The 20767-nt window shown below is 47.7% G+C and overlaps 3 protein-coding genes and 1 long non-coding RNA gene across 4 annotated transcripts in view; 1 reads left to right on the top strand and 3 right to left on the bottom strand.

Moving 5' to 3' along the window:
• LOC108029144 (zinc finger protein ush) overlaps positions 1 to 16313 on the bottom strand; it is a 70533-nt gene extending 54220 nt beyond the window's left edge. The window contains exon 1 of the mRNA XM_050885520.1: positions 16176 to 16313. The gene's annotated coding sequence lies outside the window, so the exon portion shown is untranslated. The remainder of the gene's footprint in view (positions 1 to 16175) is intronic.
• Positions 12540 to 16069, top strand: LOC108029133 (Krueppel-like factor 11). The gene is made up of 2 exons (XM_017101256.3): positions 12540 to 12822; positions 14112 to 16069. The coding sequence occupies exons 1-2, from the start codon at positions 12754 to 12756 to the stop codon at positions 15351 to 15353; spliced, it is 1311 nt and encodes a 436-aa protein (XP_016956745.1). The 5' UTR covers positions 12540 to 12753; the 3' UTR covers positions 15354 to 16069.
• Positions 16187 to 19646, bottom strand: LOC108029132 (mediator of RNA polymerase II transcription subunit 15). Its single transcript, XM_017101255.3, has 6 exons — positions 19486 to 19646; positions 18653 to 19427; positions 17892 to 18594; positions 17136 to 17278; positions 16441 to 17079; positions 16187 to 16378 (listed from the first exon to the last, which is right to left on the bottom strand). The coding sequence occupies exons 1-5, from the start codon at positions 19536 to 19538 to the stop codon at positions 16510 to 16512; spliced, it is 2244 nt and encodes a 747-aa protein (XP_016956744.1). The 5' UTR covers positions 19539 to 19646; the 3' UTR covers positions 16187 to 16378; positions 16441 to 16509.
• Positions 17332 to 17884, bottom strand: LOC127010760 (uncharacterized). Its single transcript, XR_007763536.1, has 2 exons — positions 17619 to 17884; positions 17332 to 17555 (listed from the first exon to the last, which is right to left on the bottom strand). It is a non-coding gene; the product is annotated as an uncharacterized LOC127010760 (long non-coding RNA).
• Positions 19647 to 20767: the final 1121 nt, after the last annotated feature.

Genomic DNA, 20767 nt, shown 5'->3' with positions numbered 1-20767 from the left:
GGCCTCCATGCAACGCATTTATGAGCAAAACCTCTGCAGAAGTTGCTCTTCTGTCCGCCAGATGTCGCCTGTAGTGGCCTTTAGCTAAGCATACTTTTAGGCTTTTCGAGTAGATGGCGCCTCTTAAGGCGCCAAATTTAAATTCCCAGGAAGGTCAATTTTTCGTTTTGCAATAATTCATCTTGTTAGATTCCTGCTTAAAAATAAATAAATAATTACCGCGACTGCCGCAGAATTCTATTTCCTGTGCGAGAAACATTTCACCGTTCTCAGCATTTTATTTAGCTGCACTTCCGCTTATTTTTTGACTAGTTCTTTGTTTTTCCACTCTTTTGCCGCTCACCTTTTTGTCTTGTAATTTGCACCTATTGCCTGCTTTTAATGGGAATTCCTGCTGCTTTGCATTGGACGCTCATAGATTTTAAAAATTCCGACAGCAGCGGAAATGAAAAGCTTCCTGCGGGACAAGCTCAGTGCTCCAGGGGGGTGGTGGGTCGGCCGGCCTCCTAAGGGCGGCATGCAAATGGGGATGCATGGCCATAAATATCAGAAACCAGTTAGCGGGCCATAATCCACGCTAACATATGGCCGAGTCGATTAGCCACGCGACCTCCAAGGGGTTCCCCCGTCCCCGTCCCTCCCTCGGGTCGTTTGCGGTCTCCACGCTCCTTTCTCGCCCGTTTTTTCAGCACCTCCCTTCGTTAATCGCTAATGAAGAATACGCACCGTTGACCTTCGCCACGTTCATTAAACTCTGCCGCTTTTTAGGCAATCCCCGATCGCTTTTTGCCTGTTCTCAATGCAATTCGGCAATCGCCCAAGAAACCTATAAATAAAAGGGAAAAAAGCAAAACAGGTAGGCATGCATCGACGATAAATGGTCGAGGTTAATAGTACTCTCTAGAAGCACTAACTACTACATTTAAATACATAATATTATAAATAAACAAATTAAATAAATGATAAATCACAGAGTTAGGTAAAATCAATAATACCAGTGTATACTGTTGAAAGTAAGTACAGTTTACTATACAAAATATTGCCTATTTTCTATATATATCATATTACTCAAGCAGAAACAGGCTGTGTAAAAATATACACAGCAAACTAAAAACAAACCCCAAAAGATACAGAACGACGGCAATTGGTTGGGAAACACTTTCTAAATATGGCGCTGCCCCAACTAATAGCCTTCGTTTAAGCTGAAAACGAAGATCTTGTCGAGAGGCCATAACTAATATTCGGGGGATCCCAGTCGATTTAGCTCGAAGTCACATACTATAATGAGAGTGCTGTGGCAACGAAAGCAAATCAATCAGCTGGCAATTCACCCAATAGCTCGTAGTGTTTCTCTGATTTTTGGCAACACAAGAGCCGCGAAAAGCGCAATGCACACATACGATCCGTAGCCGAGTCGGCCTCCTCTGTAATCGCAGTGCATTACACTCGGCTGGAGGCCTGATGGGGCTGGGGATCTGGGCTGTGGGGAGGCGAGGTGAGCCACTTCCAGGTCAAGCAACTGCTGGCGGCAAGGCCATGCCCGTGACTGAAATGGAAATGGAAACGACAGCCGCGAAATAATAAAACAAAACAAGAAACCAACCGAATATCTGCCGAAATTCGGCGGGGGAGCGATATCATTGACCCAAGGTGCAGTTACCTTGCGAGCTCGCTTCGGGTGCAATGCTCCGATCGGAAGCGACGCGTCCAACCCTGGGAGATGCGACCTTACCCTGAACGGAGCAATTTATAGACGCCTGTTCGGGAAATGGGGGTCAAAGTAAATGGGGGGGATAGTACTGAAAAATGTGGGAACTCCTTTTTGAATATTACTTTTATTGCTTTGTTATTTTCATTTTTAATGTTTTGGTCTCAACAATGGCACTTTGAAATCTAATCAAAAGATTCTTGTAACAGTCTAAGTGGAAAATGTGTTTAAAAAAGCATTAATATAGCCCAAAGGCCAGGAGATTAAAACTGCTCTTTGATTAAGAACTTTGAATGAGTATAAAAGTATCATAACACTATAAATTTACAATGTCAACCCTAAAGACTAAGCAGTTTATGGTCCAGATTTCACTGCACAGCCCAAATACCATTAGAATATCTTTTTTTGAATGAAGGAACAACATAGCATGGGGAAAGTGCTTACTACAGGGCAACATTATTTTTTTATCTGCAGCCCGCACTCTCTTCTGGCAGTCGAATCTCTTAGGACCGCCTTCTCCTCTCACTTTTTCCTGATGCTGATCCACTCCCAAGATCGGCTCACTGGACCCCTGCATAAATTAAAACAGCTGACGAAATTCGACAAGTGCGTCGCATAAGCGAGCTAAAAAGCCAAGCAACTGTTTCCCAAGCGGCGATAAAATTATTCACTTATTTTTGTTAAAAAGCTTCTTTGTTTTGGCCACCTTCGCGGCTGCATTGCCGTTATATCTGGTATGGGGACGACGCCCACAAAGTCTCAGCACTCGGCCAAAGTCCGACGGGCCTGACCCGCCCCTTTCCCCGATGGTTGGCGGTACGATGGGTATTTTTAGTGCTTGCTAGCAAAAAGTGCAAGAGATTCCCCTCCACTTTCGCACGCTCGCCCCCTCCTCCCCGCCAAGCAGTCGCTGCTAATTGGGGGACTTCGCCATTGCGGTAGGTTCGCCCCACTCGGCGTATACATAATGTCGAGCACCATCCGCTATTTCGAACGACCATGGGTGGGTTAAATATACATGCCTGTGCATCTGGTGCCGATAATTGAGGCACTTAATCGTGTAGAAATAAAAACGAAACTAATTAGGAGGGGACATAAAGCAGGGTTTCGAAAGTGCAACAGATTACAACAAACAACATTTAAGCGCGAAGGAACTTCTTATAAAGAAAATACAGAAAGCAACACAACAGAAATGAAAACTTCTTGGGAAAGTAAGACCCTTAAAAGGATCGAACACTTAAATGTACCATAAGCACAAATAGCTTTTCTTTTAACAAAGACCCAGTCATAAAACCCTGCCCATCAGCCTCTGATCGACCTGAATTAATTCGGCACCGGGCATTCCCAACCTTTGACCAGCTGGCCATACCCCTCGGGAGTGAGTTTTCCCTGATCCACTTTCCCGGATGATGACTTCGCCCTCGCGGGGCGCTTATCTCAGTCGGACGCGAATTCGCCGCTTCTATTTATAGCAGGTCCAACCGAAGTTGCTTAACCAGACAAAAGAGGAAGATGATGAAATGTGTGTGATGTGCTCGGGCTCAAATGGCTCACTTGGGCGATTACTCCGCCGATTGCCGATTACCGATTACCGTGGTATTTCGGTACTTCACCCACAAGTGGAACTAGTAAGTCGGATTTATAGCGACCTTTGCGCCTCCTTCGCTTACTCAGGGTCACCTTCGGAGTCACCTTCACCTTCTGCACATCGATCATTCGCCTCACGCATGTGTTATTCGCGGCGATCCACATTCGGAGCCACGAAGCCATAGGTACAGCTATAGGTGTAGGTTTGGGTGAACCCTAAAGAGAGGCACGGACTGAAAAGAGAGATAGCGCCTCAAGTAATATCGTTCCAAAGTTCAAACTCGCTGAAGACGTGCTCAAGTAGTTGAACAGTGATTACATAAGTGCTGAGCTCGCGTTCATAAATACCTCTTAAAGCACCAGGTTATATAGAACTTCTCAATAAAATGTTGATCTACCCCGACCAAACCAAGTCATTAATGCCTGTCCGTTGAGCTGTTTGTCCGTTATGGAGAATAAAGGCCACGTGCTCGAGAAATAGAAAGGACACAGCTGGGAATTTTGGTATGCGGACTTCTGTGATGTCAATCATCACTATGTGCTTCTAATGGCATAGAAATTCTGTAATTTTTTAACTCCCCATTTTCCATTCCCTAAATGAGTATCAGTAATGTACTTTCACTGCTGCAAATCCCAATTCAAAGTATATAGAAGCTAAAGTTAATAAACTTGTACTCAAATCTGATCACTGGGTACGCGACAGCCTCCAAGTATGACCATTATTAATTTGTTTACTCCATTTTTGTGTTATTGTGTGGACCTGACCGGCCTGCTTTACATTGCACTCCAGCACTTTACTCATCCAGCGCAGGCCGTCGGAGTCAGCGGACCACTTCCATTTTTATTTCATTTTCGAGACTTGACTTGGTTCAACGCATTGTGAATTTGCTCGTTGACCTTAAATGCAATTTGTAGCCGCTGCTCGCTCATGTTTTGATGTTCACTTCCGTCGTTGTCCTTGCCAAAGTGCAAAAGCCTCCGGCGAAAAGCAAAAATAAAAATGTAACTCGAATAACTTTTAACTCATGCCCCGTTTCGAATGCTTCGATTTCGATGCGATCACCCGATCTCTCGCTTCTCGATTTATGGCCCCGCCACACGATGGATAATTTGCAAAAATATGTTAATTATTTCTTGGTCCTCAGGTGGCTCCGCTTCTTGCTCCACATCTACAGCTCTACAGCTCTACAGCTCCGTAGCTCCGAGTCAGAGGCGCCCTGCTTTTGATTATTTGAAACGCGTCGGGGTGGCTAAAAATAAATAAACTGTGGGCAAGCACAGAGCAGCAGCAAAATACATTTTTTGCGCTCGTGCTTCGATTAGCCATCAACAATCAGAGAAAGAAGCAGAAGAAGCAGGGCAGGGCAGTAGAAAATGTGCTAAATACTCAAATCATTGTGCACGCCTCTCGTTCATGTCGTTGGATCTTTGGGGCAGAAAATTTTTAAGTGGGGGGATCACCCGGAGAACTGCGGGAAAATTCCAGATCACATAAAATAGTGGATGGAAATGTATACCCAAAGATTTAATTTTATAAAAAACCTCCTGGCGGAATCGTTTGACAAAAAGGGTCTCCAATGCTTATGCACGTGCATATATTAATTTCACCACTTTCCAGCGGTTCAGTAATGTGAAAATAGTCGCCTACCAATTAGAATTGTTTATTCCGTCCTCGAAGATAACAAAGCAAATAATACATTATCATACACAAATAGGTGCCCATGTATATATTTCACTTACACAATTTTCCAGTGATTCAGTGATGTAAAAATAGTGCAGAGCAGAAAACGTATTTTCGAGAGTGCACTCTGCCTCAATGGAATGTGAAAAGAGTCGAAGAATAGCGGGTGCTGTAATGGGGACTGATTCCGCGAACACAAGGGCCACACAATCAATGCGTGGCTGCCTGTAATCGCCAGAGATAAGCGGGCAGACAGGGCAGTCCCTTCCTTTCGCCGCCCATCTCTTCAAATCAACAGCAACAAACGCGCCCACTTAGACCAACAAACGCAACAATGTCAATACGGCAACAAAACCAACAGAAAATGCCAGTACACCGCAGTAATAAATTGCAGAAATGAAGGAGGAAGAAAGCTTCGTGGGGAGGGGACGGCGTGCTGAGAAGACTGAGCACTTGGGCAATTTCCATTGTTTGCCTGCCGGCAGCGAGCCTCCTCCTGTAGCTTGTGCGAAAGGGTTTACGGACCCCTCAAGGGCAGTCCATTAATCGCGGGTTCGTCGCCTATCAACTCCCATTTCCACCCCTCCCCACCCACTTTCCAGTGCGAAGCGCAAAAGCAAAACAAGCGTGCAGGCACCAACGCCCCATAAACAAGGTCTGCTACGTCATGCCACGGGTTTAGATAAACACACCGACCGATTCGGAACCGTTTCGCACTCGATTCACACTCGATCCGCGCCCGATTCCGATTCCAATTGCGGTTGCGATGGTCACGTTGCCGGCGAATGACAATGAGTTTGATAAACAAAATCGGAAGTGGTGTGAGATATAGATACGAGATGTAATGAGATGAGCACACCTTCAGGTAGACACATTTCCTGATATAGATTGCGTAATTCTGATGGCTCGTAAAAGACACAAAGGTCTCACTCGGTTGTTTTGTTCATTGGAATTGGGATATTAGAAAGTGTGCGATGGAGAAAGCATGCTTTTATTAGTTTATTAGATTGCATAACACCCACAACAAGAGAAACAGGTGATGTTTTGAGGGTACTGTACTTGTACATGAATGAACTTGTACCTCAAGCTGTTTTTGAAATTAGGAGCAATTGAGATAAATTGACTTATCGATCTTATCGTATTTTTAATAATATATCAACAGACTTACTTTCCGGCTGTCGTCTCCCATTCACCGGAAGTCATAATTAGGCTGAATGAAACCCCACCCAGATAACCCCAACCCAAGCTGCTAAATTAATTTGATTCATTCAGGAATCTAGTTCAAGATCAGCCATGCAGATGACGAACCGAATCACCTGCATTTGCGGTCCCCAATCGCATTCCCCATCCCCAGAGCCCAGTCCAGCCCCTGCCATATTGATAAACCCCCATTGACGCCGCCTGGGAATCGTATCCCACCCTCTATGCTCTCCGAAAGTTGATAAGAACCCCCCAGGCTGATAACGGCCACGCCTCTCGCTCATGTTGTGACTGACTAGCGGACAACTGGACGAACGGACAAACACAGCAACGGACAAGTGGACGAACGACAAACAGATAAGCGGACCTACAGACTGGCCATGCGGTGGCCAGCTGGGAACCGCGCTTATCAGTCCCGCACTCTTATCAGGTCGAGCCGAACCCAACCCCCGATGTAGGGTTGATCCAAAAATGGACGACCGCTGTCCGGGGGAGATGCCCGCCCCATTCCGCCTTCGCCGTATTATGAATAACGCAATTATTATTATTCTTCGCGGGCTGTTCACGTTGACTTCACGTGGCCCCAATCAGACGCCCCAGCGACCTCGTCAACATCGCCATCGGAATTGGAATCGGAATCGGAATCTACGTCGGCGGCGGCATACAAAAAACGGGTCTATCAGCGACTCCCTGCCCTCGCCTTCAAGCGCGCTTATTCTAGATTTATTTATGTTTGTGCCATATATTTATACGCAGTACTCATGGGGTCCAAGGGAACATTGTGCTTGCTCGAGTCTCTGTCTGTATAGACACCTGTTTATCGAGACTGAGATGCCCGCTGAGGAGGGTGTGAAGTGTGCCCAAGAGAGTTAGTATCTCCTATTAAGACAGATAGTATACGGGGCTACCAAAGCGAGCGGCTAATTAGTTTTCCCACTGAGATATCCAGTTCTCTTGGCAACACAGACGATAGGTATTCGAAATGCAAGCTTTGGTGTATGTAGTCGTACTAAAATGATGGGCAACAATAATTCTGACTCAGATCATTTTTTAGTAATAGAGTATTATTAGAAAAGGTTCTCACCATTGGGTATCCCTAAGTCGGAAAACGGAAGCACTCGTACTTGCTTCTGTTTGTCCCATTACTATACTATAATGATGTTGTTTGTTTACTTCCATCGCACGACCGATGACGATGATGATGAACTGTCGTTGCCATTGAGGCGTTCACCTGAACCGGTTCAGGGACAGTCCATATCCCTGCGACTGGACGGACCCCATTCCTTCGCATTTGCCGCATAAATTCTGCCACTCACATCCCACTTCGCTGCGGTTCCAGGGACAACAACTTTCAAGTTCATGTGGAACATTTGGCTGCCAAAGGAACTGGGCCAAGGTCGATTTTTACCGGCAGCCAGAACGAGAAGTGGTACGAGAATAAAAATGCGAGAGGTGCGGATGGAAAGAGCGGTTGAGGAAAAGGCATTAAACATTGACTGGGGAAACCTTCGCATCATCGTAAATTTCCACTGGGAAGACCGCAGTCCCGATTGAAGGCCGCCTGCGCCCCGGCACCCTTTCTCTGCTTACATGGTGCTTATAGCCGGCCCCCCTCTTAACCTTGCTCCAAAGATCTGTAAACGTTGGTTCTCCATGGGGCGTTTCGTTCCACTCTGTTCCGTTTTTTAGCTTTCGGCTTTGGAGCAACGCGTCAGCAGGCACGTAGGCAGAGGCGTCGACAGCGGCAGAGGCAGAGGAAACGCATCACATGTGAGGGGATTAGAACCCGTGATGAGGGGGAGGGGCGCCAAGATCGGGGCTAGTTATAGGGCACCATCTATAAAGACTGCCCGCACTGATACTAAGATAAATGCTGACGGCGCACTTTGTGGTCTAAGAGAAACTTCTACTTAGCTTAAGTACAAGTACATCTCTTAACAACGCGAAAAATCTAGCTAGTAGGTACATTCAAACTGAGAAGTTAGGCTTTATAGCTGCTTGAGAAGGCATTCCAACTTACTCTACAAGCTCAGCATACTAACCTAACAAAAATATTCGAGGGTAAAGAAAAACGAGGATCACCAATTAAATGGAGAATCTTAAATGGGTTTTTCAGTCTCGAGGAAGATATTGGAGAGATTATTAGGATCAGGTTTTATTTGTTAATGAAGGTATCTTGATTTTTCCATATGATACAAATCTTTAAGCCCCGATTGGTGCTTTTCTTTTATTACTTCGGTTGAATTTTGTCGATCAATAGCCAAAGAAGATCGAGGATCGTTCATTAAAATTAATGTCTTAATTTAGATGTGAGTCTCGAGTTGGTCATGTGAGTCTTTATAAGAAAGATAAATATTTTGGTTTTTTGCCTTTATATCCACAACTTTAATAATATCGGCTGGTGTGTGCCAAGATGATCGCATTTTTTTTTAAGTCCAATGATGAAATGTGAAAACAAATTAAAGAAGAATAAGGTTTAGGGATGGGTATACAAATTTTCATAATTTAACAATGATAAAAGTACAAAATGGGGGAATTTTCCAGTGATTGTCTACCCTTTTTCCCGAAACCAGTTTGACCCATTTCTAGAGCGCCCATAATCTGTTCAATTGTGGAAAATCTTCGTGTTTGAAAACATGTTTACAACTATGCTAAACGGAAATTTCTGTTTAATTCGTCTTTCATCGAAGACGTGTAAACAAACCGATGCCAAGAAGCTAACAAAGTCTTCACTTGGAGTCACGAGTGAGGCTCATGACGTCATGGAGAGTTTTACCGATCTTGGCGCGCTTTTGTAGGCAAAGTATAGATGGTAGAAGAAACGGACGATATGGGGGCTTACCCATTCCCGGTGCCGAGAAAAGCCAACAAACCGAAAATGTCTGGGAAATTGAACTTGCAAGAGGCAACGGGAAGTGGCTGAATGGGAAATGAGGGAAAATAGGAAAATGGGCGTCACGTTTGACGCTTTTGACGTTGTTGCTGTGGCGAATTATAGACCAATTTCGCATGACTTTTGCTCGGACTCTTGTGTGCCACTCGCTGAATACATGATTGAATGGATGTACGAATATGAATAGTACCAATAAGCGGGGATCTTTTCTCGAGGGCCGCTGACGTCAGGGTCCACCTGTGATTGACGTTCGGAGCAACGCCTCCGTCCGAGAATTGTCTGCCTGTTGGGCACTCCACTCTCCTCATTAATAAAAAATACAGGGCGTAGGAAGCCTTGAACCCGGCCGAAGCTCACGCCAACGTCACGCTTCATACGCTTTGACCTTTGACGCGCAACAGGACCAAAGCCAGCGTGGGTGTGACGTCACCGAGTCAACGCGTCTGCTACGTAATGCCAGATGCCAGACGAGGGTTACGTCAATGCGCAGACTCGCTCTGCGGAAAAGAAGGGGCTATCAGCTACTCGCCTTCCCCTAAGTTGGCCTTTTCGGCACACCGCAAAAAATTGCCTTTGTTCACTTCATTGCTTCAAAAGAACGGGTTTCGATGTCATCCGCAAGCTGCGACTTATAAGTTTCCCGAATTCTTGAAGAGAGATACCAGAAATTCTGAAGGCGTGGCAACGAACTTTGTGTTGAATGGAATCCTACCAAGTAAAGTTCAAGATATGATAATACCTTTGTAGTTCCCCTACATATCTCAGGATCTGGAAAGACTATAGCTACCAAAGTTGGGATGTGGGGTTCTTACAGTACTCATCTCATGAACCTTCAAAGCCTTAGCCACCGAAGATGAAATGTAATCTTGTCAGTTGAAGTCTTACAATACTGCCCCTAAATTTGTTTTCAGTGGCCAGCGGCCTACGTGATTCTAAGAATGTGCGTGGGCACACGTGAGTTCTGCGAGTCCGGATTTCGCCACCCGAGATAATGCGGGTGGGCGTGGGATCTCCGTGGGCGAATGCAAGTCAAGGGAACTGAACTTGAACCCGCTGGGGAGCCGAGATGTACGGCTAATTTTAGATCTAACCTGCGGCTGCTGATTGTATGCAGCGTTAGCTATGCACATAAATTCCCGCTTGATGGATTCGTGGGGAAACTCAACTGCGGCGCAGTTTGCATTCAAAATCCGTGGGGGGGATGTGTTGGGGGTTGCGGTAACGGTACGTCGGCCCATTTACACGCCCACATTCGCGAGAGAGTGGAGGCCATCGCTTCAGTTCCGCGCAAAATTTACACACAAATTCCGATTCCAATAACAAACACGAAGCGAAAACAAAAACAAAAACGCAAGTACTGCAAACACCCATACGCACACAGTCGCACACAGATAGGCACGCCACAGACTGCTGGCTTCTTTCGCCCCGTCTCGCTCGCACCCACCCAGTCGTCCGCTCAGGCAAAGTATCAACAAATGTTCACGTGAACATCATGAGGTCAACGCGTGATACCAGACGGACCCACACAGACACTCACACACACCAAGAGACGCCCAGGCGAGCGTGTTCAGCCAGTAAGAAGGTTATTCGCCAAGGGGTCGACCCGGGAATACCGTAACTCGCAGTGAAAATATGGGTTTCACTAAGAAATATAAGAAAGACCCTTAATATATGCGAGCTTCAGCAAGGCCCCACGTTGGGCGCCAATAATATTTATGCCAGACAAGCAATTAGCCTTTGGGCCCCACGTTTGGCGCCAAAAACAATTTTAGCTGGTAATAAGGAAATATAAATATATAAATATGTACAAAGTAAGTCCAGGAGTAAATACAAAAAGGTTATGGTAATATTGATGGCATGTTTGGATTGAAGGCATTATCCTCCGCAGGAATCTCCAGCTTGAGTAATTAGTGACGATCATACGACAGTTTTTGCTTTAAGTTGGACCTATCAAAGTCTTAGACTATCCTTCCATGATACCCCCACATACCCTCGACGGCGTGAACAGTCGCCCCACAAGTCTGGTGTGGGGAATGGTATGGCGTGCTAGTTATTCGTTGTTGTTGAGCAAGAGAGCAGACGAGCGCCTCGTTATGATAGTCACAGCTGTTTCTGGCGCTCTCTGCGGTGTGTGCTGTGCACGAGCCCCTTTTTGCTTTGAAAACTGTTACAGGCGAGGCAGCGAGCATTGCCAGGTGGAAATTACCCGATCACTGGGTGGGTTTTCCAATCGAATTAAATAAATCAGTGGACGATTTAATCGAGTTACAAGCCGCTGGCAGTCAAGCTCACTACGAAGTGCCTGTTTTCCATGACTCATCTGTCTTATCTCCCCGGTTCTTGGGGCTGGCAATGCCTGCCACTCAACTGTTGAGCTCCCACACTCTCTAGCTTTCTCGCTCTGCCCCTTTCGTTTATTAATGAAATCTACGTCTGCCAAAAGTCAGACTTGGAACTTAAGTTAATGCAAATATATGCGGCCAGGTCTTAGACTCAAGCTTGAGGGGCGTCTGCCCAGGTCTCGAGCCTGTTTTTAAGGTTTTTTTTGCCGATTAATCACAGACTTCCGTGGCAACAACTGCGTCAGCTATTCAGTCACGGCTTTGGGGTGTGTCTGTGAGTGTTGGTTGGCTGGTTGGTTGTGTGCGCTGTGCACGCGGCTGGGGCATGCACAGCCTATGAATAGACAGCCCATGGAGCCCCTGCCCTGCTCCTCCCCTCGGCTGGGCGCTCTCTCTAGCACCAAAAACAAGACCCGCAGTAAACAGCTGATGACGTCCATGCGTTGGTTACGTGCTCTATGGGCTCTCTCGTTCTGCCCGTGTGTCTGTGTCCTGCACAGAGAGAAACAAGAAGGAGGTTCGAGGGTTATGTAGTTGGTCTAGAACCACGCAGCCTCTATATAGTTGAGTTTTGAATATATCGAGTGTTACAAAAACTCACAACCCACTTGGACATAATCTGGAAATGAATCAAAGGAACTTTGAAAAAGCTCCTGGAAGTGAATGAAGGTGTATAAATCACATTTATAATTCTGAATACCAATGGACAGATACTTTCGGACAGGTTCGTAAGCGATTTCAATCATGGGTGGTTCGACTCTTGACAGATTGATTCGAACAGGGACTCCTGATTATAGGGGACTGTAGGGAACCCCCGACTATCTCCCTAACAACGATCTTTCTCTCCGTGTACGTGGGCTGCTCAGAGGTGAGTGAGGAGGAGACCTGACCTTTTTCGAGCCCCGCGCGAGAACGGGAGAGGGAGGCGGCGCTGCCCACGTTGCTGGTGGCTGATGTTCGTCCGGGTTTCATTGCACTGGTTGCTCCACTGCGATGACGACGGCCCGCTCACGCACACTTGCCCACTTACAAGTGATTACGTCGTCGGCGGCTCCACTCACTCACACTCGCGCACCCGCTGCCGGCAGCGGCGTCGGCCGCGCCAGCTCTGCTGGGAGCTGAGTGCCTTTGCCTTTTTCATTCGTCTCTCGAATTCTGAACGCAACGGTCGCCTCCGCTCCAAAACGGCAACGGCACTCGAAAGCGCCCAGTGCAAGTTAACAAAGTGCAAAACCCACACAAACTGAGATTACACCAAGTGACAGCCCCAGAGCAAAGCAACAAACAAACAAACAAAGACTCTTTCCCCGAAAAGAGAGTGCATCCGAGAGTTGAAAGTGCAATGGACATGGATACCTTGCTACCTTCACCGCCCGCAACGCCCCCGCTGAGGGACAATAAGTTGGAAAACGTAAGTGACCTACAAAGTGACATGGTGTGCGGCTCTGCCCATTGAGTGAGGAGGTGGATGTGGATGTGGATGTGCTTAGTGGACGTGGATGTGCATTCAAGGCAGCGGAAAATCAAACGGAATCGGACGTTAGCTCGCGCTCGCTTCCACTTGCCGCGTTTCTAAAAACAAAAGTGCTCCCTCCCGCTCGCACTCGCAGCCAGCCATGCGATCACGCAGTCAGCACGCTTTCACGTGAACACCGCATGCACAGCGAGTGATGTGCGGGTGCGAGCGAGAGGGCCCGCCTGAACATTGGACTTGGCACCGCTAGGAAAAAACAACAGAAGAGCGGAGAGTGGAGAGCGAGAGCGGAGCGGGAGAGCGCGCCGACTTTGTTTGAGAGCGGCGAAGGTGAGTTGCCAATTGGCAACTGGAGGGGCGTGGGGGAACGGGGCCGGGCCGGGGGCGAGAGCTAGGCAAACAGGCCAAGCCCCAACCCATAAAACCATGTCACATTTCTGGCCCGCTTTTATCTGGCCTGGCCAAGAAGAAACAAACAAACACTGTCGCACACTTGAGCGCAACGTGCCGAGCCCATAAAAAGATTTCGACGTCCCCGCACGAGTCATAATACACCCCTCGCAGTCGCAGGCGCCTCCCCCCGCGAAAGCGCCCACCTGAGGCACGTCATAATAATACGGGCGGTGCGGCTGCACTTTCCTTGCCTGCTTTCGGGCGGCGCTTTCAAAATGCAGAGACCCTCGACCAGTTCTAGAATTGCTCAAAAAATATTCAAATTTTCATTCTAGAAATTTTTTTTCTAGAAGATTTGAATCATTTTGCATTCATTAAATTATTATTTTTTTACTCCCAAACTACAAAAATATATATTTTAAAAGTACCAGTGCTTAAAAATATTACTAAAAATTAAATTAAAAACATTTTTTAATCAAATTAATGTTCATTTAAAATGGAAGGCACAGCATTTGATGAATCATTACTTCTAACCCTAAACGGCCTTTCAAAGCAGTTCAAAAACCGCCGAAAACAATGTCCCCTTGGCCTTTGGGAGGAGCATTGAACCCGAGGCTGGGTGGGTGCTGCGGAGGGTGTGAAGGTTGACGGTGAACGGCCTTGCCAGCCGTCGGCGTAATTAGCGAATTGCGGGGGAAAAGTTATTGTGGGTCAATGCTGGTCAGCGAAAAGTGAATGGGAAAGTGAATGCACTCCAGAGAACCTCAACTCGCCGATGAACTCGCCTTGATGAACTCCAGCTAACCCTGAACCCGTTCTTTCCTCTCCTTCAGGTCGCCAAGGACGAGCAGCAGGTGAACGAGAACCTGCTCAAGGCCAAACTCAAGCTGGTGGCCCAAAAGAGCCAGAAGAATGGGGGGATTATCACACCCAACCCCTCGGACACGGAAGACGAGGCCCCGGAAATGGCGGTTCCCAACAAGAAGCCCCGCCTGGAACAGCCGGCCACGACCATGACACCGCCACCGGATCAGAAGCTGGAGGATGAGCACAAGGCCGAGAGGGTCAGCGTCATCATGAGGGTCAACAGTGTCGGCGCCGTCTCCTCCAGCAACCAGGACGAGAACTCATCCAGTTCCAGCTCCAGCTCCTGCTGCAGTTCCTCCTCCAACACCACCACAAGTACAAGCTATGTCCCACCCACTGTGGAGGACGACTACCCAGAGGCCAATGTGTGGCGCAATCTCAAGTTCAAGATGAACAGGAAGCGAGCTGCGGAGGTGGCTCTGCCCCCAGTACAAACACCAGAGACTCCAGCTCCAGAGGTGCCAGCTCCATCTGCTCCGGCGGAAAAGCCCGAGGAGGAGGAAGTCAAACCCATTCTGGCGCCCATCTATGTGGCGCCAGTGGCCTCGCCCGCCAGCCAGCTCATCCTGCTCAGCACGGTGGCCGCCCAACAGAGTCCCACGCCCATACCCAACACGCCCACGATGCCAGAGGAGAAGCTCGCCACAAGAATCACGGCAGCCCAGGCGGCGGCCACCAGGAGCCGCATCTACGAATGCAGTTTCCCCGAGTGCGGCAAGAACTACTTCAAGAGCAGCCACCTGAAGGCCCACCAGAGGGTTCACACCGGCGAACGACCCTTCATCTGCAAGTGGGCGAATTGCGACAAGAGGTTCTCCCGCTCCGATGAGTTGTCCCGCCACAAGCGGACCCACACCGGCGAGAAGAAGTTCCAGTGCAGCGTGTGCCAGAAGAAATTCATGAGGAGCGATCACCTGTCCAAGCACGTCAAGCGCCACAACAAAGACAAGGCGAACGGGGTAAACCGACACGTCTCGCTGGCCAACCACTCCTCATCATCATCATCCTCGGGAGCGCCTTCCCTCTGCGATTCCTCGCTCCAACTGCGGGCGATAGCGCCAGCGGCCTCCAGCGCCTGCTCCTCGCCCGTCTCCTCGCCCGTCTCCTCCGCCAGTCTGCAGGTCTACAGCGCCCAGGATCTGCTGAGACTTCAGCAGCAGGCCAGCAGCTTCACCTTCGGCGGAACCCTGCTCCAAGTGCAGCGATGAGCGGAGCGCGACGACCTGCAGCTCCAGCAGCCCCAGCAGCACCAGAACCAATCTCAGCCCGACAGTATCGCCAGCTAAACAGATAAAACAAAACTCCCACCAAAATCAGACAAAGCAGAGAGGATCTTCATCAAAGTCGGATTCGGATGCCTATTTTAAAGAACTACTGTAAAGATTTGTGAAATCTTATGTTAAGGCCACACTTGAAGCTCGAATTTTCCCTCATTGAGAATGTTCCACCTAATCTAAAAATTCAGAATTTTATTTCGAGTTTTCCCCCCGTGTAGCTGGTGTAGAGTTAAGCGTAGTTAAGAGCTAGATCTTGTCATCGTTTTGTGCATATATCAACTTCAAATTCAATAAGCTTCGCATCTGTCAAACACAAATCGGACAGATGCCACTTCCTTTCCAGGAGCACAGAGCACACTTCGTAGCTTAGCGATCTTCTTCAGATTTAGATTCTGAATATCCCTAGTGCTTGTACATATAGTAAGAGGCGCATTCGGCGCCCAACATCTGTGATAATTAAGTTTTCTTAACTCTTTTCTATCGTACCATAGTTATCGGTCTAATTCTCTTAATCTTAATCACACAACAATTGTATTTATTGCTAAATGTGAAAAAAGAGAAAGAAAAACAAACAAAAAGAATAGTGGATCCTCACACGATTCCAATCTCAACAAAAGAAAATATACATATTTTCCAAATATTATAAATTGGTTGTATGAATGGGCGGGAGGAAGACCGGTCGGGGAATAAAGCCTACCTGAGGATGGGCTTATAGTAAAAATGGAAACAAGTCGAAAGTGGCTTAAAACTGACCTTCAATGATCTTGGATACCAGGATATTTGAGTTGTGTATTTTGTGTTGATTGGTGAGTGTGTTGATGGAGCTGATAATTGCTTGCTTCGCCACGCTGCAGCAAGACTTCAACTTTGCTTAGCTTAAAGTGATTAAATTGTATTTTATCTTAAATATACTTAGATCCTCAAGCCGCATTTTCAATTGGGAATATGTGGTGAATCTAAAAGAAAAGCAGAATTAGAATTTAATAATCTATTACAAACAAGCAAGTGAAATACTCACTTGATTTCCCACACACTCAGCTAGTTCTAGAGTCGGTAATAATAGTTGAGTCGTAACCACATGGTAGGTCTATACGCCCAACAAAGTGGAGAGCTCGCAAACTGCGCTGGGCTTCGATTGGGGGGAGCACGCCTGCCGCACGGCCATTTCCCAGGTGTCCAAGAGGTGTGAGAGCGAGTAGTTCTTGGGCAGCTTGGACATGCGAGCGATGAGCGCTTGCTGGACGGTCTGCAGGAAGGGGGTGGCCGAGTACTCCTGTTCCACCAAGGAGCAGTCCGGAGCCTGCCAGGGATACTCCTCCGGCACACTGACACTCACTGGCGGAACACTGGGCAGTCGCTTGTCATCCAGGCAGCAAATCAGGCGTATGGCCTTGTTGTTTATCTGCGATGTGGTGTCCAGCTTCACCTTAAACTTGCTGTCCAGCCGTGCAATTTCGCCTTGGAGCACATGAGGTACATCCTGCTCGAAGGGCGAGGCCTTCTCCTCCACTCGAGGTCTCTTCGTGGGTACCGGAGCTGTAATATCCGTACCAAAGAGCAGTTCCAGTGTGGGTCGGAAGGTGCGATGCAGTGTGTGATTTGCCACTGGACTTTGCAGCGTGGTATTTATAACCTCCAGCAAAGGGTTTGAGGATTTCTGGGAAAACCAACATTGTAAAAACATTGTACTGCTCAATAAACAATTGTACCTACTCCAAACTGCTGGCCGGAATAGGAGATCAGGTCCATCTTCTCAAGAGCTTTCTCACACTTCAGGAGAGTTTCAAGCGGAACCCGCTGTGTAGGATTGCAAAGGATCTCCAGCAACTTACTCATCTTGGTCATCTTCTCCACATCTAGAAGGAAACGGATTTATTAAGAATACCAATGCCAATCAAAAAGGATCAAATACACATATTAAAACTGTTGGCTGTTTATTATTGCATTATGTTTAGATATTTGGTTATCACTTCTTGCACTTCGCCTCGCAATAAACCATCTTTGTGAAAAAGTTTCCGGATCCCCTACAATTTCCACTAGTGTGCTTGCATTTATTACGCAAGGCTACATAGGTAAATCCTCGAGCCGTCTTCTTGCACAGTCCATGAAATTCTGGATACAGGCCACAGATTGCTGAGTTAATAAAGTACTGAATGGGATGTGATCTTCAAATTGTTTTTCTTTGCTAGTACTCACGATCCTTTAGGCCAAGTATATGACCGAATAGCGACAACAATAAAACAGCAATGAAAACTACCTTCATGCTTAGTGTTTCAAGCTAACTAATTTGATGGAATTGTTTATAAGACTCACTATAAATAGGGTTGCTAATGTAATACTTAACGCAATTTGTTACACCAAAGTAAGTTAAATTATTATAAGCCCTTGTGGACTGACTAAAAATTATAGTAATATGATCATTTTATAAATAAAGGTAGCTTAATTATTTAAAGTACACCATGTACTCACTTGTTCCATCGTTGCTGATCTTGGCCAGCATCCGTTTCAGCGGCTCTATGTACTTGGTGAGCTGCTTATATTTCTCGCGGTACAACGCCTCCTCCTGGGGATTGAACGGGCTGTTTCCGGTGACCTGACCAGGTGTGTTGATCGAGGCACTCGGCGACTGCTGGCGGATGTTGCGCTGCGGATTCTGCATCTGCATCATCTGCGGACTGGACTGCGGCACCAACGCCGGGCTCGGAATCATATTCGGCGTGGGCATCTGCGGGGTCGCAGGCTGCTGCGTGGGCGTCTGATTGCCCACCACCAGCTGTTGTTGCATCTGCTGGAGCTGAGCCTGCTGCTGCAGTTGCTGGGCATCCGCTGGCGAGGGACTGGATCGCATGAAGGGCTGCCCTGGCTGCTGACCGCCGACTCCAACGCCTCCTCGATTTCCGGGGAACATTTGACCTCCCTGGCCCATGGGCATGTTTGGCTTCTGCTGCATATTCGGTGGCATGTTTACGCCCATACCGCCCATTGGGTTCATTCCTCCCTGCTGGACTGCATTGGGCGGCAGGCCTGCTCCGCCCACTTGCTGCTGGCCCGCCGGGCCGCCAACCACATTATGCGGGCCCTGCGGCATTCCCTGCATGCCCTGGCCAGGCATGCCCTGAGGTCCGCCCATGCCGTTGCCTTGGCCCATCCGCATCATCGGATTCATGCCCATCTGGAGAAAAAAGAGTGTGTGTTATATATGATTTATAATGAGATGGGGAACTACATACTCCCATCTGGTTCTGCTGAATCTGCTGCATGGGTGGCATCTGTTGCATGGCATTTACATTCATCGGCCCGCCCTGCATTTGGTTTGGCCCGGGACCAGCTGCTCCAGGAGCAGCATTTCCTCCGACGGCTCCGCCCACCGCGGGACCACTGTTTGGTCCCGGTCCCACCATTTGATTGGGCATGCCCACGCCCATCTGCTGCCCCGGGTTGCCAACGATCTGGCCCTGATTCTGCCCGCCGCCGGCTCCCATCACGTTCATCACTCCCGGTGCGTTTCCGCCCTGCTGCATCTGCTGCACCTGCATCATCTGCTGGGCTCCACCTCCGCCACCCGCACCCATGGGCATCTGGCCTCGGATGTTGGGCAAGGGCTGCATTTGCTGCTGCCCGGGACGCTGTTGATTCAGGGATTGCAGCAGATTGGAGGCGGTTCCAGGGCCACCGGGCACCGGAGCGCCGCCACCGGCGCCCATGGGCATCATCTGGGGATTCCGGTTGCCTTGGCTGGCGAGGTTTTGCAGTGCGTTTAGTGGATCCTGCATCATGTTCTGCCCGCCGCCCATTTCCGCGTTCGGAGGCGGGCCGCCCTGCTGTTGCTGCTGTTGTTGTTGCTGCTGCTGCTGGGACTTGCGCGACATGTCCTTGTAGTGCATGAACAGCTTGGCCACTAGGCCCAAGTACTCGTCCTTGGTGCGGGACTTCCGGAATATGTGGCTCTCCATAACGCTGGCATTCTTGGACTGGTCCGCCGCGTTCGGTGGCAACAAGTCGTGGCTGCAAGGAAAGGTGTGCCGGTTTAAGCAGGGGAATCGCACATTTCGGCTGCTCTTACATCTTGGAGATGACGTTCTGACGGAACTTCTGGCTCTGCCAATCTTCGGTCATCTTGGCAAGGAGTTTGGGGCTTTTCAATCAATTAAACAATTTAGACGCCACAATTTCACAATTACAAAATTTCACAGCTGGCTTCAACATAGAGGTGGGAAAACCGGGTCATCGATGTTTTCAAGCGATGTTTCTCCATCTCTATTTCGATATCGCTCACGCACGTTACGTTACGTTCCACCAAAAGCATCGATGTTTTCCATCTCTATTCTTACGTTTGCTTACGTTCGAAAAAGCTGTCAGGAGTCTTGGCTAACCTAGCGGAGACACCCGCCCAAGTGCATGAAAAATGTTAACCCTCTGTTAAGCCGCACATGTTTAACAGCATTAAAACAGTTTTCGTAACAGTATTTTATATTTTGAAATTTAAATATTTGAATACCTTTTCAAGCGATGATGAAGGGGTCCATTTAGTTCAATGTTGGTTTATCGTACAGTCAGAAGAGTCTAAAAGGAAACTTGTCCATCAGAACAAACTGTAGCCAAAACGATGTTGATAGCTTCGTTGCTAACAACGCAATGATCAGCCTTCTTTTACGCTGAGCTCACTTTTAAAAAACGCTGCGTACAGATTAAAAAATGACCCTTCTTATCTGACAAGCCAAAATACCTCAACTAAAAGCAATTCAAACGGAAACGGTCACAACCTCTAGTCAAAACAACACCCAATTACTTACATCAAAAGATCATTTGAAATTCATTCATTGCCCTTCCAATATTTTTAAGAAGTTGAAAATATAACTCTTAATTATTTTATCCTTTGATTATTCCATCATAATCCCTAACATCCAGCGAACTGTTTGATTCCTCTATTCGTAACGGCATTTGTAGCGCTAACCATCTTATGAATTCACTTAATCGAGTGTGGCCTGTAATTCAGGTGGCCTCGACTAAAATTTCCGCTGTCTGGCAGCCCCGTGGGTCAAAAGACGTTACTTTTAAACTGAGTACAGACGTTGCCAGCAATCGTATGCCAACAAAAGAATTTCTCATTATCGGTTATTATGGTCTAACGGTGAATATAGCACGTGAGAGCCGGCGAGTTCAATTAGCACCCCTTGATTGCTTTGGTTCTTAACGTTGACGCGAGCATTGTTTACCAATACCGCCGGTTCGACTACACAGAAAGAACATCAACGGGGGGTTTAAAGTCCCTTAGAAGAATCTATGGTCATAATACCCGATTCGAACAACCTGGACCTACATATGTGGTTTGGTTTACAAATGAA

Source organism: Drosophila biarmipes, chromosome 2L, assembly GCF_025231255.1.
Source record: "Drosophila biarmipes strain raj3 chromosome 2L, RU_DBia_V1.1, whole genome shotgun sequence".
Lineage (NCBI taxonomy): Eukaryota > Metazoa > Arthropoda > Insecta > Diptera > Drosophilidae > Drosophila > Drosophila biarmipes.
The sequence above is the reverse complement of the archived record's forward strand: the minus strand, read 5'-3'. Positions and strand labels throughout refer to the sequence as shown.